The sequence below is a fragment of the Myotis yumanensis genome, unplaced genomic scaffold, assembly GCF_028538775.1.
Source record: "Myotis yumanensis isolate MYYU_CA2020_CCGP unplaced genomic scaffold, mMyoYum1.0.hap1 SCAF_5, whole genome shotgun sequence".
Classification (NCBI taxonomy): Eukaryota; Metazoa; Chordata; class Mammalia; order Chiroptera; family Vespertilionidae; genus Myotis; species Myotis yumanensis.
The window spans coordinates 13232654-13246479 of record NW_027223756.1 but is presented as its reverse complement, the minus strand read 5'-3'; the positions used below and the strand labels follow the sequence as shown (position 1 = coordinate 13246479).

The 13826-nt window shown below is 38.4% G+C and overlaps 1 protein-coding gene across 4 annotated transcripts in view; it reads right to left on the bottom strand.

The window, feature by feature from the left end:
* The window catches only part of GABRB2 (gamma-aminobutyric acid type A receptor subunit beta2), a 195934-nt gene that overhangs the window by 97799 nt on the left and 84309 nt on the right, over window positions 1–13826 (bottom strand). For all 4 annotated transcript variants that reach the window (XM_070414478.1, XM_070414476.1, XM_070414477.1 and 1 more), the window contains one exon: window positions 1758–1840. In XM_070414478.1, the coding sequence (XP_070270579.1) occupies window positions 1758–1840 (83 nt within the window). The remainder of the gene's footprint in view (window positions 1–1757; window positions 1841–13826) is intronic.

The following is a 13826-nucleotide window of genomic DNA, read 5'->3' as shown; positions in this document are numbered from 1 at the left end:
CCATTAGTTATGCTTATATGCATGCATACAAGTCCTTCGGTTGATCACTAAGAGTAAATCTTAAAAGTTTCCAACAGACACAAACACATACATCAAAACAAGGTAACCATGTAAGGTGATAGATGTGTTAACTAACCTTACTGTGGTAATCATTTCACAAAACTTATATATATCAAATCATCACATGGTACATACTCACACAATATTGTTTGTCAATTATATCTCAATAAAGCTGGAAAAAATCTATGCTACCTCATTTACCAGGGTAACTGTAAAATGCAATGAGATATATAAAAGCCACTTTATAAAATATAAATTTTCCAAAAGTCTAAGGAATTATTAATTTTTCAATATTCAGGTCACAATTATAATTTAATTCCATGCAACTCTGGGTGTTGCCTGTGTCTTTAAGGCATTAGTTCTTTCAAGTAAGAAGGCTGCGGAAGGCTCAGATGACATGTACAATAATGATTATTAAAATCCAGTCAAATTCTACCATGAACAATTCTCTTACTGTAAAAATTCATGAGTGGTACAAAGCCACATATTTTTTTGCAAAATATCCTAACATCAACAATTTGAAACAACTAGGTTTTGGACTTTGAAGGACAATATTCTGCACTCTAAACTGTGTTATTAGTTATGAAAATGCAAAGTTAATCCCAAAGATATTTACATAAAAATAATCATAAAAATCCTATAGAGCAATTTTATTAAGCAGTTCTACATGGCAAAGATCTAATGTGAAAAGAATGATGATTTGGAAATACGAGTATGAAATTAGGTTCTTAAAAAAAATGTGTGTAAATGGAAATATCCCTGGAAGTTATTTTTTTTTTTGAAATGGGCAAAAATGCCCATGATATGCTGGATTTCTGCTCAGAGCAGTGATGGAGAGTCACGCTGCCTGACACAGCAAGAGCTTCCGACAAAGGCTGAGAGTACCCGCACAGCAGGCTGGCTGCTCATTATCTAGAACGCCAGATAGAAAATTGTCAGCTTCCAATAGTTTGGTGGGATGAGGTATGAACACTGTACAAAGAACTGACAGAGAAAAGAGATTCAAAATCCTATTCCACTTCAAAAGACCTCCCTGAGTGACCTCTGAATTGGAGCTGGGCTGTGACATCAACATTCTACTCAACAAGGCAGGTGACTGAATCCTCAAGGACACACACTATGGCCTAGAAATGCAACAATACTGCAAAACAGGTCCACGCAGGAAAGAGAAGAAACACATATATACACGCATCTTGCTCATCAGATGGCCTTCAGCAAGAATATAAAGTAAATTTTGATACTGAAAATAGTCCCTGGAGAAAAGCAACAACATCTCACTAATCCACATTCTATGAGATTTCAGCTATCCCAGAAGGCCACATTTCTTTTGCAATTCAAAAGTGATAATGCTTCTGAGAGACAAAAATTTTTCAGATACCGTGTGTCCCCCTCCACCTTCACCTATTGTCCCAAGCCTGGGGTAGCTATTTGTACCAAATACAGTGCTTTAAATGACTAGAATAGCCCTTGGTTTTCTTCGAGGCTCTTAGCATCTTCCTTTTATTGCTAGATTACTTCTCCCCTTCACACCTCTCCCAGGGGTTTGGGGACAAGACTAAGAGGATTGCAGCAGCAGGAGGGCAGGTACTAGGAGTGCCTCCCTCCGTCAGTTACTGTGCTAGCAGAATCTCTGCAGGCCTGTGGTCTGGAGAACCCGAAGCAGAGTTCAGTCTGGCTGGATTCTCAGAAAAACTTACAGCTTTCAATTTCCAAGGTGCAGTTTTGTTCATCCAGTGGGTACCGCCTGAGGTCCATCATGCAGGCAGCTGTGGTTGTGATTCTAGAAGAGAAAGAGAAGGATACATGCTGTTAGCTGGCCCGTGGCTAGAGTTGGAAAAATTAAATCCAAGTATCAAAGAGGACAGAACTGGGCCTGTAGGAGACTGATTCAGCCAAAACTCTAATGAGAGAGAGTACAGCAAACTTTGGATAACCATTTACCCTTAGAACCTCGTGCTGATTTGTAAAATAAAGAGACTGGACCAAATCAGTATTTTCCCAAAGTGTGGTCCATGGCCTACGTGCACAAAATCACCAGGGAGTGTTGGATAGACAGGCAGTTTCCGTGCTGCAGAATCCTGTGTTTTTTGGGGGATGGGGCAGTGCCAGGACTCTTATTTTAGGAGCATCACAGATGATTAAAGGTATCAACACAGACATTCTTCTTCCATTCACCTGGCTTCTCCTCCCTTTCTGTAGACCCTGAAATCTAATCTTCAACAATTTTGGCTTTGATCCATCATTTTTGAGCTTTCTGTGCATAATATAGTACTTTGCAAATGCTTTAATACAAGTCACAATCAGCCTTCCATCTATCACCTGAATTGCTCTGTCCTGCCTGAGTGATCTTATATTCTTATGACCTGTTCGAGGGCTTTCTCCTATGGGCTGGTGGAGTTATTTATTTAGAACAGTTGGTTCTTTTATTATTTTATCAGAGAGAAATGAATATGTCCCTTTAATGTCTTTATGTTTCTCTGTCATCATTCTTCCATAATCTCTCTGCAGAAGGAGCCAAACAGCATACAGTCCTAGACGATTTATCAACATATGTTTTCTGAACAATGAGGCAGCATGAGGTCATGAATAAAAAAAAAACAACAACACAAATCTTAGAACTCAACAGACACAGGTCTGAATTCTAATTCGGCCTCACTGCCTGATTCACATCAAGATGGTTAATATCTCCTAAGCAACCTTAGTTTGTTTGTCTATAAAAAGGGGGGATATTATTAACAGCAATAATAATTACCTAACAGGGTTTATGTAAGAACTGATATAATAATTTATATAAAGAATATAAAAGAGTAATGGCATATAATGGGTCCTTTAAAAATTCATATCTGCTGCCCTGGCTGCTATGGATCAGTGGTCAAAGCATCGGCCTGTATACCGAAGGGTTGTGGGTTTGATTCCCAGTCAAGGGCACATATCTGGGTTGTAGGTTTGAGCCCCAGCCCCCAGTTGGGATGCGTGTGGGAGTCAACCAATAGATTTGTCTCTCTCACATCAAAGTTTCTTCCTCTCTCTCTCTCTCTCCGCCTCCCTCCATCCCACCCTCCTTCCCTCCCTCTGTCCCTCTCTCCCACTCTAAAAATCAATGGGAAAAATGTCCTTGGATGAGGATTAACAAAAGAAATTTTTTAAAAAATTACATCTGCTAAAGATAACAAAGAGTAGAAATTGATGTTGAATGTGACCAACTTTGCCAGACTACTTTGAGAGGCACTCTACTGTGTTTTGGGAACAGAGAAATAAGGTGCATAGCTAGACCTTTTCCATTAAAAGGTCTTGGACAGAAGTAGACTGAGTGTGTGGAATTCCTGTTAGGTGTAAGAGTCCTACTCCTCAGTTGTAGGATGAAAATACAGTAGTGACCCCTTATCTATGGCTTCATTTCCTGTTGTTTTGGTTTCCTGCATTCAACTGTGCCCTGAAAATTAAGTGCAACGTTCCAGAAATAAACTATCCATAAGTTTTAAATTGCGTGATGTTCTCAGCAGAATGCAGTGTCATGCTGTTCTGCTCTGCCCTGCCTAGCATGTGAGTCCCGCTTTGTTCAGTGTCTCCACACTGTAGACGCTCTCCACCTGTGAATCACTTAGTTGCCATCTTGGTTAGCAGATTGGCTGTCAAGGTATCACGGTGCTTGTCTTGTGTTCAGGTACCCTTACTTTACTTCATAATGGCCCCAAAGTAGTCATGGTAGTAATTCAGACATGCCAGAGAGAAGCCGGAAGTGCTTCCTTTAAGTGAAAATGTATATATGTACAGGGAAAAAAACACACAAAAAACCCCAGAATCTATAGGGTTTAGTACTGTCTGTGGTCGCAGGCATCCGCTGGGGGTCTTGGAACACGTCCCCACAGATAGGGGGGACTACTGTGACAAAAAAGGAGGGAGCCATAAACAGATGCCCAACTGTGTAAATCAGTGAAGTTTGCAATCACTACTATAGGTTGTGGTTCACACTTTCTGCTGATACATATTCATGGCAGTTAACATCTGAGAACGAGTGTTGTGAACAAGAAAAAGAAATCGACTAATGATATCACAGAAGCACTGAGTTTCCACTCATGCTTGAAAAATAAAGTAGAAGAAAGTGTTTTTCTCACATCAACAACACCCATATTTACTCCAGTGCTTTGCATCTTTAATGCGGTAATATACCTCATAAAGCTGAAAAATATGTAAATGTTTACTAGTTGATGCTTATGAGGCATTTGTGTCTCCTACTGGATTAAAGCAGAAACTCTGTAGCCAAAGTAATCCATTTGGAATCATGATCATACAAGAGTGACCTGGGACAAGTGACCTGTATTCTCCAACACTTGGTTACCCTGAAATATCTGAATTAGATACTTGCCATCATAATTTGTTGTGAAATGCTAAATGTAGAAAGAATCTGTAATTCACAAAATATTCTGTAACTTTTGTTATTACTACCTGCTAATGAGAAGACACAGTGATAACTCATTTGACCAGTGGTTCTTTGGTAGTATACATATGTGCCTATATACATGAAAAAAATGTAGAAAAATCACAGACTTAGAGGCAAACCAGAGCTATACAATATGATGTAAATAGCTTCTGAACACATAAACATACAAAAATATGCCATATGTGTATATGGAGCTCTAGTTAATAGATTTTAAGACACAATACAGACATGCATCTGCTTGTTACATGTATAAGAAACCTGCATCTTTTCCAGGTGTTTTGTGAGACTAAGGACCAGAACTGTGTTTGTCTTGCTTGTATCTTAAGTACTTTGCCAGGTGCCTGGCATGTGTCACTAATCCAAGATTAGAATAGCAATGATAATAATAAATAGTGACACAAAGAAAAGAAAAGTCGTGGTTATAAGCATTCTCAAATGGAGGACCTTGAAGCAACTCTATATTAAGTGCCTAATTAAATTTAAAACATTCTCAAATAAGTTTGAAAGTCAAGTCATCCTTATACAAGAAGCTACCTGGGATGAATCTTATTTGGAAAATCCCAGTGAGGAGCATACAAATCTATTCTTTGGGACTTTCTAATTTATAACAGGGTTGAGTTTCTCCGGGAATAAGAACAACAAAAATACTTAATGGGCTTTTCATGAACATACCTTCCTGAATCCTGATAAACACCCCTAACGGGCCTTAAATTATGCAACACCACTACTAGAGTCTTTGAAGGGAGGCTACTAACTCTACAGGATCCTGATTAAGTTTGAGGACTACTGTGAAACACATGGCAATGATTCTGTCTTCAGTCAAAGGAAAGAGTTCATGATGCCTCCAGAAAGTACTTCATTTACCAGTGGCAGATCCTCCATAGTTAAAAGTAGAAATGGGTCTTCCCTGGGGCTGAGTACTATTGCATGATAAAACACAATTTGAGAAAGGTCAATATTCTGACTGGGCTGAGAGATTGTTGAATAAACTCTTTATTCCTTAGCCACTGGGCACTGCCGTCCAAAAACGACATGTGCTATAAAATCCTCACACAGTCTCTTAAAGGCATCTATAAAATCAAAATGTACAACAGCTATGCAGAATTATGTACCAAAGCCATGCCCCGTATTTAATGGTGCCATTATGTGAGATTTGATGATGCTACCATGTCATCCAAAGTTCGAATATGGCCAAAGAGAGTTAATAATAATAGATGCCTTTGCCCCTCTGCCCCTCAGCCAATAGGAAAAAAACTCAGAATCATAATCAACAGACATGTTTCAGGCCTTTCAGCAGGCTCTTCAGGAGGTGCTCAGGTTAAACATGGGTCTTCACATGTGAGAAACTTGCCAGAATTTCAACCAGAGATTATAAGAAAGTAACTTTGAACTTCAACTTTGCTTGAATTCTTTATCTAGATAACCTTTCACATTCCACAAAAAAAATTGTTTTTTCAACAACTTCCTATGTTTTATAAGAATATCAGGTGCTTCATCTCCAACTATATTCAAAACATATTGCTCTAATTCTCAGTATGCTTTTACTTTGTTCAAAAAGTGCTTTTACTTAAAAGCTCAACTTATTCTAGCCCTGGACAGTGTGGCTCAGTTGGTTGAGTATCATCCCATGCACCCCACAGGGGGACGTATAGGAGGTAGCCAATTGAAGTTTCTCTCTCACACAGATGTATCTTTCACTTCCTCTCCCTTCCTCTCTCTAAAGAATCAATAGAAACATTTTAAAAATAAAATCACAACTTATTCTAATTACAAAGAATAAAGGAATCCTGTAGCATTAGTAGGCATAATTACTAGAGAAAAAATAGTATGTTAAAAAAGTCATTTATCAAAAATATATATTGACATATATTTTTTGCTAGCTGCAAAACAAACTAATTAAAAATGTAAGCTAGAGGGGAAAAGATACAAATACTGAATTTTAGCATTAGAGTACAACCTGAAATTTTGAAAACTTTTAAGGAGCACATCTGAGTCACTTCTCCCAAAGGTATTTAAATTTTTTTTTTGCTTTTACAACTCAAGAAGACTAACACTATTCAGTGTCTCACAATCATTTTTAGCCAGGAAACTAATTTCTCACCTATATCCCTCTTGTAATATGCTCTTACTTGCTCTAGAGTAGGTAAGAATATTGCTGTAGGAGTTAGGTAACTCATTCTTAACAATAATAACATACCTCATGTTAATTAATCACTTACTAAGTTCTAGACACCATCTAGGGTTACTGAAATGTATCATCTTATTTAATACTAGAGGCCCAGTGCATGAAAATTCATGAACTGGAGAGGGGGGGGGCGGTCCCTCAGCCCATCCTGCCCCCTCTCACAGTCCAGGAGCCCTCAGGGCTGGGAGGTGACCCGGCGATCAGGAGAAGGTGACGCCCCATCATACCTCTGCTGCCGCCACTACCAGCAGCACAAGCCTCTGTCGGCCCTGGTTACCCACTCCTCGGGCTGGCCCTGGGCGGCTGGGGGACTGTGGGGACTGGGTGTCACCATCTTGTGGCTGTGGGCACCGCCATCTTTGAGGGCGTGGCAGTCAATTAGCATATTCCCTTCTTATTGGCAGTGGGTGCCACCATCTTTGCGATGGCGTGAGGGTCAATTAGCATATTCCCTCTTTATTAGATAAGATGAGGAATGTCCTATTATTATTCCCACTTTAGGTCCTGTTACTATTTCCATTTTGTAGATGAGAAGATTGAGGCACCGAAAGGTAGACTGGTTTTCTCAAGGGTCACAGAGTGAGCGCTAGAATTGGGATTTGAATCTAGGATGTCCGACTGGAGTCCACATACTTAACAAGTAAGCTATAACTATCTAGCTAGTTGACCTTGATAAAGTCATTTAGCTTCTCAACGGCCCATTTCCTATATCCCAAATGAGCTTGAAAATTCTATAATCCTATGAAAACACATTACACGTTCTATGACCCTGCATATTTTGTAATTTTGTTTTATCCACACATTCAAATACTGTACTTCACAGCTGTTCATCCTGTTGTAGTCAATTATGGAGATGAGCCCACCCCAGACAAGCAAACACAGGCCTCTCCCCAAGGAGTCCCACTTCATATTCTCCCCTGACTGAAGGTCTCCCTCAGCATTCTCCTTCCAGCCTACGCTCTTGATTGACCTCCACAGAGGCTTTCTGCTTAAATTAATTCTCCGACACTCACGCATAATTATTTGTAAAAGCTCTCAACAAGTCCTCCTATGGAGTCACATGCGCTACTAGGCTCAACCTTGTAATCACCAAAAAAGTAAGATTGCTAGCAATCATGGTCCCCTTTGATAAATCATGGGTTTCAGATTAGAGCTATTTGTACTCTTCTGCAGCTGTTTGGCCTTCTATGACTCTGCTTTTCTGGAATCTTATCCTCTGGGAAGATACCGTGACCATTAAAGGGCTAGACAGACTTCTGCTATAGATTCAGGTAGGATTCTGAAAGACATTTTCTTAAATAACATGCTGTGGAATCCAAATAGCAGTAACTAACACAATCTCACTTTATGAGCATATAAATTCTATTCAATCAGAAATATTAATAGACATGGCCATATCAATCTAAGCCTTTATTATTCTCCTCCAGTCAGCCAGCCCCTTATTCACCAAAATTTCCCAAGTTACATTCCCAATGGTATCATCCACAAATCCTGCCCTTATATCAGCAATGACAATATCCTCTCTTCTCTCTAAGTATGTCTTGAAGGAAGTCAGAGTCCCTGAGAAAAAGTCATCATTTTATTTTTTGACTCATAGCCTAACAACAGAAATCTGACTTCAGGTCATTGTAAGAGATTTTATTGAACCAAAGTCAATTACCAACTAGAAAGACACAGAGCTGGGACTCTGGTTATTTCAACAATGATTTTTTGTGTTCACAGTTGAAAACAATATTATGCCAGATATTTTTTGTTGCATTCATTAAACTATATTTAAATGCTTTATTTGATTTGTGAATATCAGAGTCATACCATTTCAGAATAAATGCATCAGTTTTATTCTAGCCATGTAATTTTTTTCAACAAGTAAAAAAAAGTGGCTTAGTGATGTTGATTTATAGCTAGTCAGTGACAGACGGAGGTTACAACTTCAGATGGGTCTAGTGTCATTTCTTCTAAATCTCATCCAGTATTATTTTAAAATATAAACTACATACTGGATGTCTCCTTTCACCTCTCCAACTCCATCCTCCATCCTTAACCATCAATGTCTATAGCTCTAGAGACTAGATTGCAGAGTCTTCAAAAATTGCCTCTCTGGTTCTCTGGCTTTGGCCAATGGGAAGCAGGTCAGGGGTTTGAGGGAGGAAGGAGAATGAGAGGAGGGATCTTTTCCCCAGGCTCCCTTTCTGTAGGACTTGTGTCCAGGTTCCTCTGACCATTTGCTCCTCTGCCCCTTTAAGCCTGGGATACTAGGAAGCCAATGGCAACTTTTTAATCCTATCTCTAGGAGGGAAAAAGGGAGTGCTATTCTGTCTCTTTGTAAATTGCCTTTTTATTATATTCTTCTCAAATTATCCCCTTTTCAATATGCCATCTGTTTCCTGTTGGGCCCCTGACTGGTAGAATATATTATAGAAATGTATTTAAAATCCAAGATTTTCCTGGTTAGGCTGTCAAAGAAATTAGAAGCATTTCATTCCTTATATTTAGGGATGAGGGCTGAAGGTCTCCTCCACCTTCAATAAGCTGCCTTCTTCCTCTGAGTTTAGTCTCAGGACACCACTGTCCATGTAAGAAGCCTTTTCCCTCTCTGTAGCTCCTCCACTGCTGGCCACTGTCTCATCGGTTGTATTTCCTTCATAATACTTGTCACTGTCTGAAGTCAGCCTGTGCATACATTTGTTCATTTGCTATTTTTTGAATCCCTAGTAGACTCTGGGTCTATTATAAATTAGATTTTCCAGAAGTAGGCCCTAAAGGATGCTCATTAGGGATCATCAGTTGTGAAAAAAGGGAGAAGCCGAAATGGACAAAGGGAGAAGTCAACGCAGGATGTCAGCCCTATGACATAACATGTCTAGTGGGAGTATGGCTTTCAGAATGACCTACAGGGGAGTGTGATGGCCTTTAAACCACCTCCCTCCCACACACCACACACATACACACACACACATACACACACACACACACACACACACACGCACTGTCCCTGAGCAGCTGGCATCAGATGTCTCAGGAAAATATATGCCCAATTCACTTTTTTTCTCTCTCTTGAGATAGAACATTTGCTAAAAGTACAGTGGGAAACACTGACCTAGCCTCTAACATGACCTCACACATACTTTCCCCATGTCCATAGCTTCAGGTGTGATAACCTCACCAGGGAAGGAAAATAGGTTTTACTGTTGTTACCGCTGCTGTTATTTTTTAAACACGAAAAATAAATTACACAGAGCTGCCTCCTGTCACATGCTGGCAACTCAACTTGTACTTCTCATGACAACAAAATCCACAAACAATGCTGTCTCAGTCCTTTTTGCTACTCCGAAGTCTAATGGCAAAATATTTCCATCTCAATAGTATGAAGATTAATAAGCAGAGACCAATTTATAAATTGGGGCTCAGAGAGCCTGTAGGAGGCGCTCTCATACCCTAAACTCATCATCCATTACTCCAAACAGGAAGAGATGTGATTTCTATCTCCAACAGCAAGCTGTTTTTCAACGGAATTATTCCAGCAGGAAGAGGAAGGATTTTCTCCTTGCCCAGCAACCACACAGCCAATGAAAGATTTTTATAACTCAGCTAATGAAAAACCATTACACTGTAAATTCCAAGTTTCCTCCAATGGACTTTTTCTTTACAACAACCCCTCTGAACTTGCCCTTTCCACTATAAAACCACCTTTCTCTCTGTTGTTCTTTGAACTTGGGAGTGAATCACCACTAGACTGCAGGTTCCAAGTTGCAATTCTTTGTTGTTCCCAAATATACCCATTTTGGTGGAGAACTACCTGGCTTTCTATCTAAGGTCACCAATGGCATTTTTAGTATTTACGAGTTAATTTTTTACATAAAATAGGCACCAAATATGTGGGAAAATGCTTACCACAATTAGAAACTATAATTTTTCATTAGAAATAGATAATAAGCCACGATGGTTACTGCTTATCTAATCAGCAAAAATTTAAAGAAATTAGACTATTTTAGTACTAGAGATTCTGCAGAGAAATAGATCCTCTCACACATGCTGCTGGTAGAATTTTAAATTGGTACAAACTTTCTAGACAGTAATTTGGCAACATTAATCAAAACCCACTAAGTGTACCAATCTTTGTTTCTAAAATTTTACTTGAAGAAGTCAATGTAAGTCTTGCCTGGGTGGCTCAGTTGGTTAGAGCATCATCCAAGGTTGTGGGTTTGATCCCTGGTCAGGGCACATACAAGAATCAACCAATGAATGCACAAATAAGTGGAACAACAAGTTGATCTCTCTCTCTCCCTTCCTCCCTCTTTCTCTCTCTCTCTCTCTCTCTCTCTCGCAAATCAATCAATAAAAAAATTCAAGAAGTTAATGTGAAAACACAATAATACAAAACTATATAGAAGTATACTTAGTACAACTTTAAAAAATAAAAAGATTCTATGTATCACATATAGAGATATTTAAATGCATTTTGATTTAGTCATATGATGTAATAAAACACTTTGAGAGGAGTGGGGTATACAAAATGTTCTGGATTTTTTTTGTAGATAAAATAGCATATTAGAAAGCAGTGCAGTATAGTTAACATTTATAAAAAATAAATTGAATATATTGAATATACAGATAAATGATTAAAATATAAAGTAAGAAATGGGAATATTATTGGTTTTATTTTCTTATATTTTCTAAAATTTCACTCTTCCTATGATGAATGTGCATTGCTTTTCTTTCTGAAAACAGCTAAGATAATTCTCCCTAACTGCTTAGTCTCCTCCAGGACTATTCATTGCTACTTGTTTATTATTTGCAGTAGCATTTGTTCATATATGAGAACATTTGATAATGCAGAGGATTACATTTCATGGTTGAAAATATGGTCAGCATGCTGGAGCAAATTAGGTGCTTCAATAAATTTCCTGTGCCATTAAAATATTGGTGGACATGTCACCATTTGACTATGTATTCTGAAGGTAGAAAAGATGATTAAATGACATGCACATGTATCATTTATACACAAATATCTTTCTGATAACTGAATTCCTCCCATAAGATCTCAATAATTATTGTTATAACTTGACTCCCCAGTGACTTGGAACTCTTTCTGAAAGGAATGGATTCCATTTTTCGAAAACTATGATCACCAGAAAGTTTTTCTAGATTTAACAGAAGTTTCAATTTCTTTAATTGTAAATTTTTTTTCATGTATTTCACAGTTTTTTGTCTAGTGAGTGTATCTCTTTTCCTTAGTTATTCATTAGAGTTTTTTTATGTTATTTTGTTATTATCAAAACTGTCAATTATTTACGTTTTTATTTCTTAAACTGCTTTATGTCTAGACAATCTTCTCCATCCTGAGATGAGATCAAGATTTCACACTTTCAAATTTTATAGTAATTCTTAAATTCATCTGGAATCGTGTGACATTGTGTATGCTGCGGATATACCCTACGATTTTCATGGAAATAATGGGCTACCCCTTTTTTTTTTTTTGCCTAGCAAATTTTCCTTTTTTCACAAATGTAATAATTGAAGAGAATATTAATGAACTGGGTTTGCATAATTGCTAGTAAGAATATTAAATTGGTTCAACCTTTATAAAGGGCAATTTGGATATCAGAACTTTTCACTTATTGGCCAGTTACTTTACTTTTAGGGTTTATGGGGGAAATAGTCACAGAAGAGGACAAAGAAGCATGTACAAGAATGTTCATCCTTACGAGACATGTAACACCAGCAGTGGTGAGCATGGTGTTGGATAAATGAATGTACGCTTCTCATGTACACGGGCCCAGAGATTGAGGTCAGAGGCCTTGGAGACCAGCTGTCCTAGGCCCTGGTCTCCATTCTGCCTCTTGCTGGGTGACCTTGAGCCCACAGGTAAAGAAGAGCTGTTATAATGCAAAGGTCCTCTTGATCTCTGGACAATTATTCATTCAGAATTGCATGGAAGCATAACCTTAAGAATCTCAGCAAACAGCAATTAAGACTAAATTTGTTTTGACTCCTGGAAACTATTTCCATTTTTTCAGAAGTGTTAAGCTACTTAGGATGGAGTTCTGAAATGAGTTGGTGGCCACATGTGGGTCGGAGCAACTAAAAACTGAATTCAGAGAGCTCTTTTAAAACTGAAGTCTGATTCAAACAAAAAATTACAAGCTAGGTTAGAAAATTATATTTGAAAAGTTCCCCCAAGAGCACATCTATAATGCAGGGTTGTTTGAAAACAGGGGGAAAAAAATCACTTTGTACCCAAATGATGATACACTAAGAAAAAAGCTTGGTTGACTAAATAAAGAATTAAAGCAGAATAAAATGAATTATAATAATAAAAAAACCTGGGGCTCACTTTAAACAAAGTTTACAAAGAAACAGAAAAGGCTCACAAAAAGATCATAAATACATGTCGAAAACAATGGACATTTTTTTTGCTTAATCCCTTCACCTTTTTCACTCAGTCCCTCAATAGCACATCATAAAACACAAGGATGAAAAAATGCATATCTGAACCAGGAGGAAGAGTGAGAACTGATAACAAAAAATATCAGAAGGGAAAAGATATGTAACAGTTTTTATATTAAAAATTGTATTTTATCCAAGCTGGGAGGTGGGAGCAGGGCTGGGAGGTGGCTGTAGGGCTTGGGAGGATGGACAACAAATTTAAAGAATGACTGCACTGTGAATATTCTCCCCAGCTTGCCATCCTGCTCTCTCTCTCTCTCTCTCTCTCTCTCTCTCTCTCTTTCTCCCTCTACCCCCACTCTTTCTTTCTGTTTCTCTCTCTAGAAAACAAAACATGGCAAAATAGCTTCATAATTCAGTAAAATGTTATTGAGAATAAAACCCAATTAAATGCTTACAAATGGCTGAATGAGCGCTGCTGCCCCAGCTGAGGAGAGAGAGCAAACGGATAGATTTAATAACAGCTCTGTGTATAGATGGAGGGCTCAGGGGAGTGATGATCGCTGTTCACATTTTCTGCTATGGACCAAACAGAGAGCTCTGGTCATCAATTCTCACATGAAGGACAAGGAGGATTTACGCTAAATAGAAAGATGACTTGGCTGATAGTGAAGGCTATAAAATAATGAAATGGCTCCCCAGGGTAGATGGTAGATTTCCCTTTCTGGAGAGGATGTGTAAAGAACTGGCTCA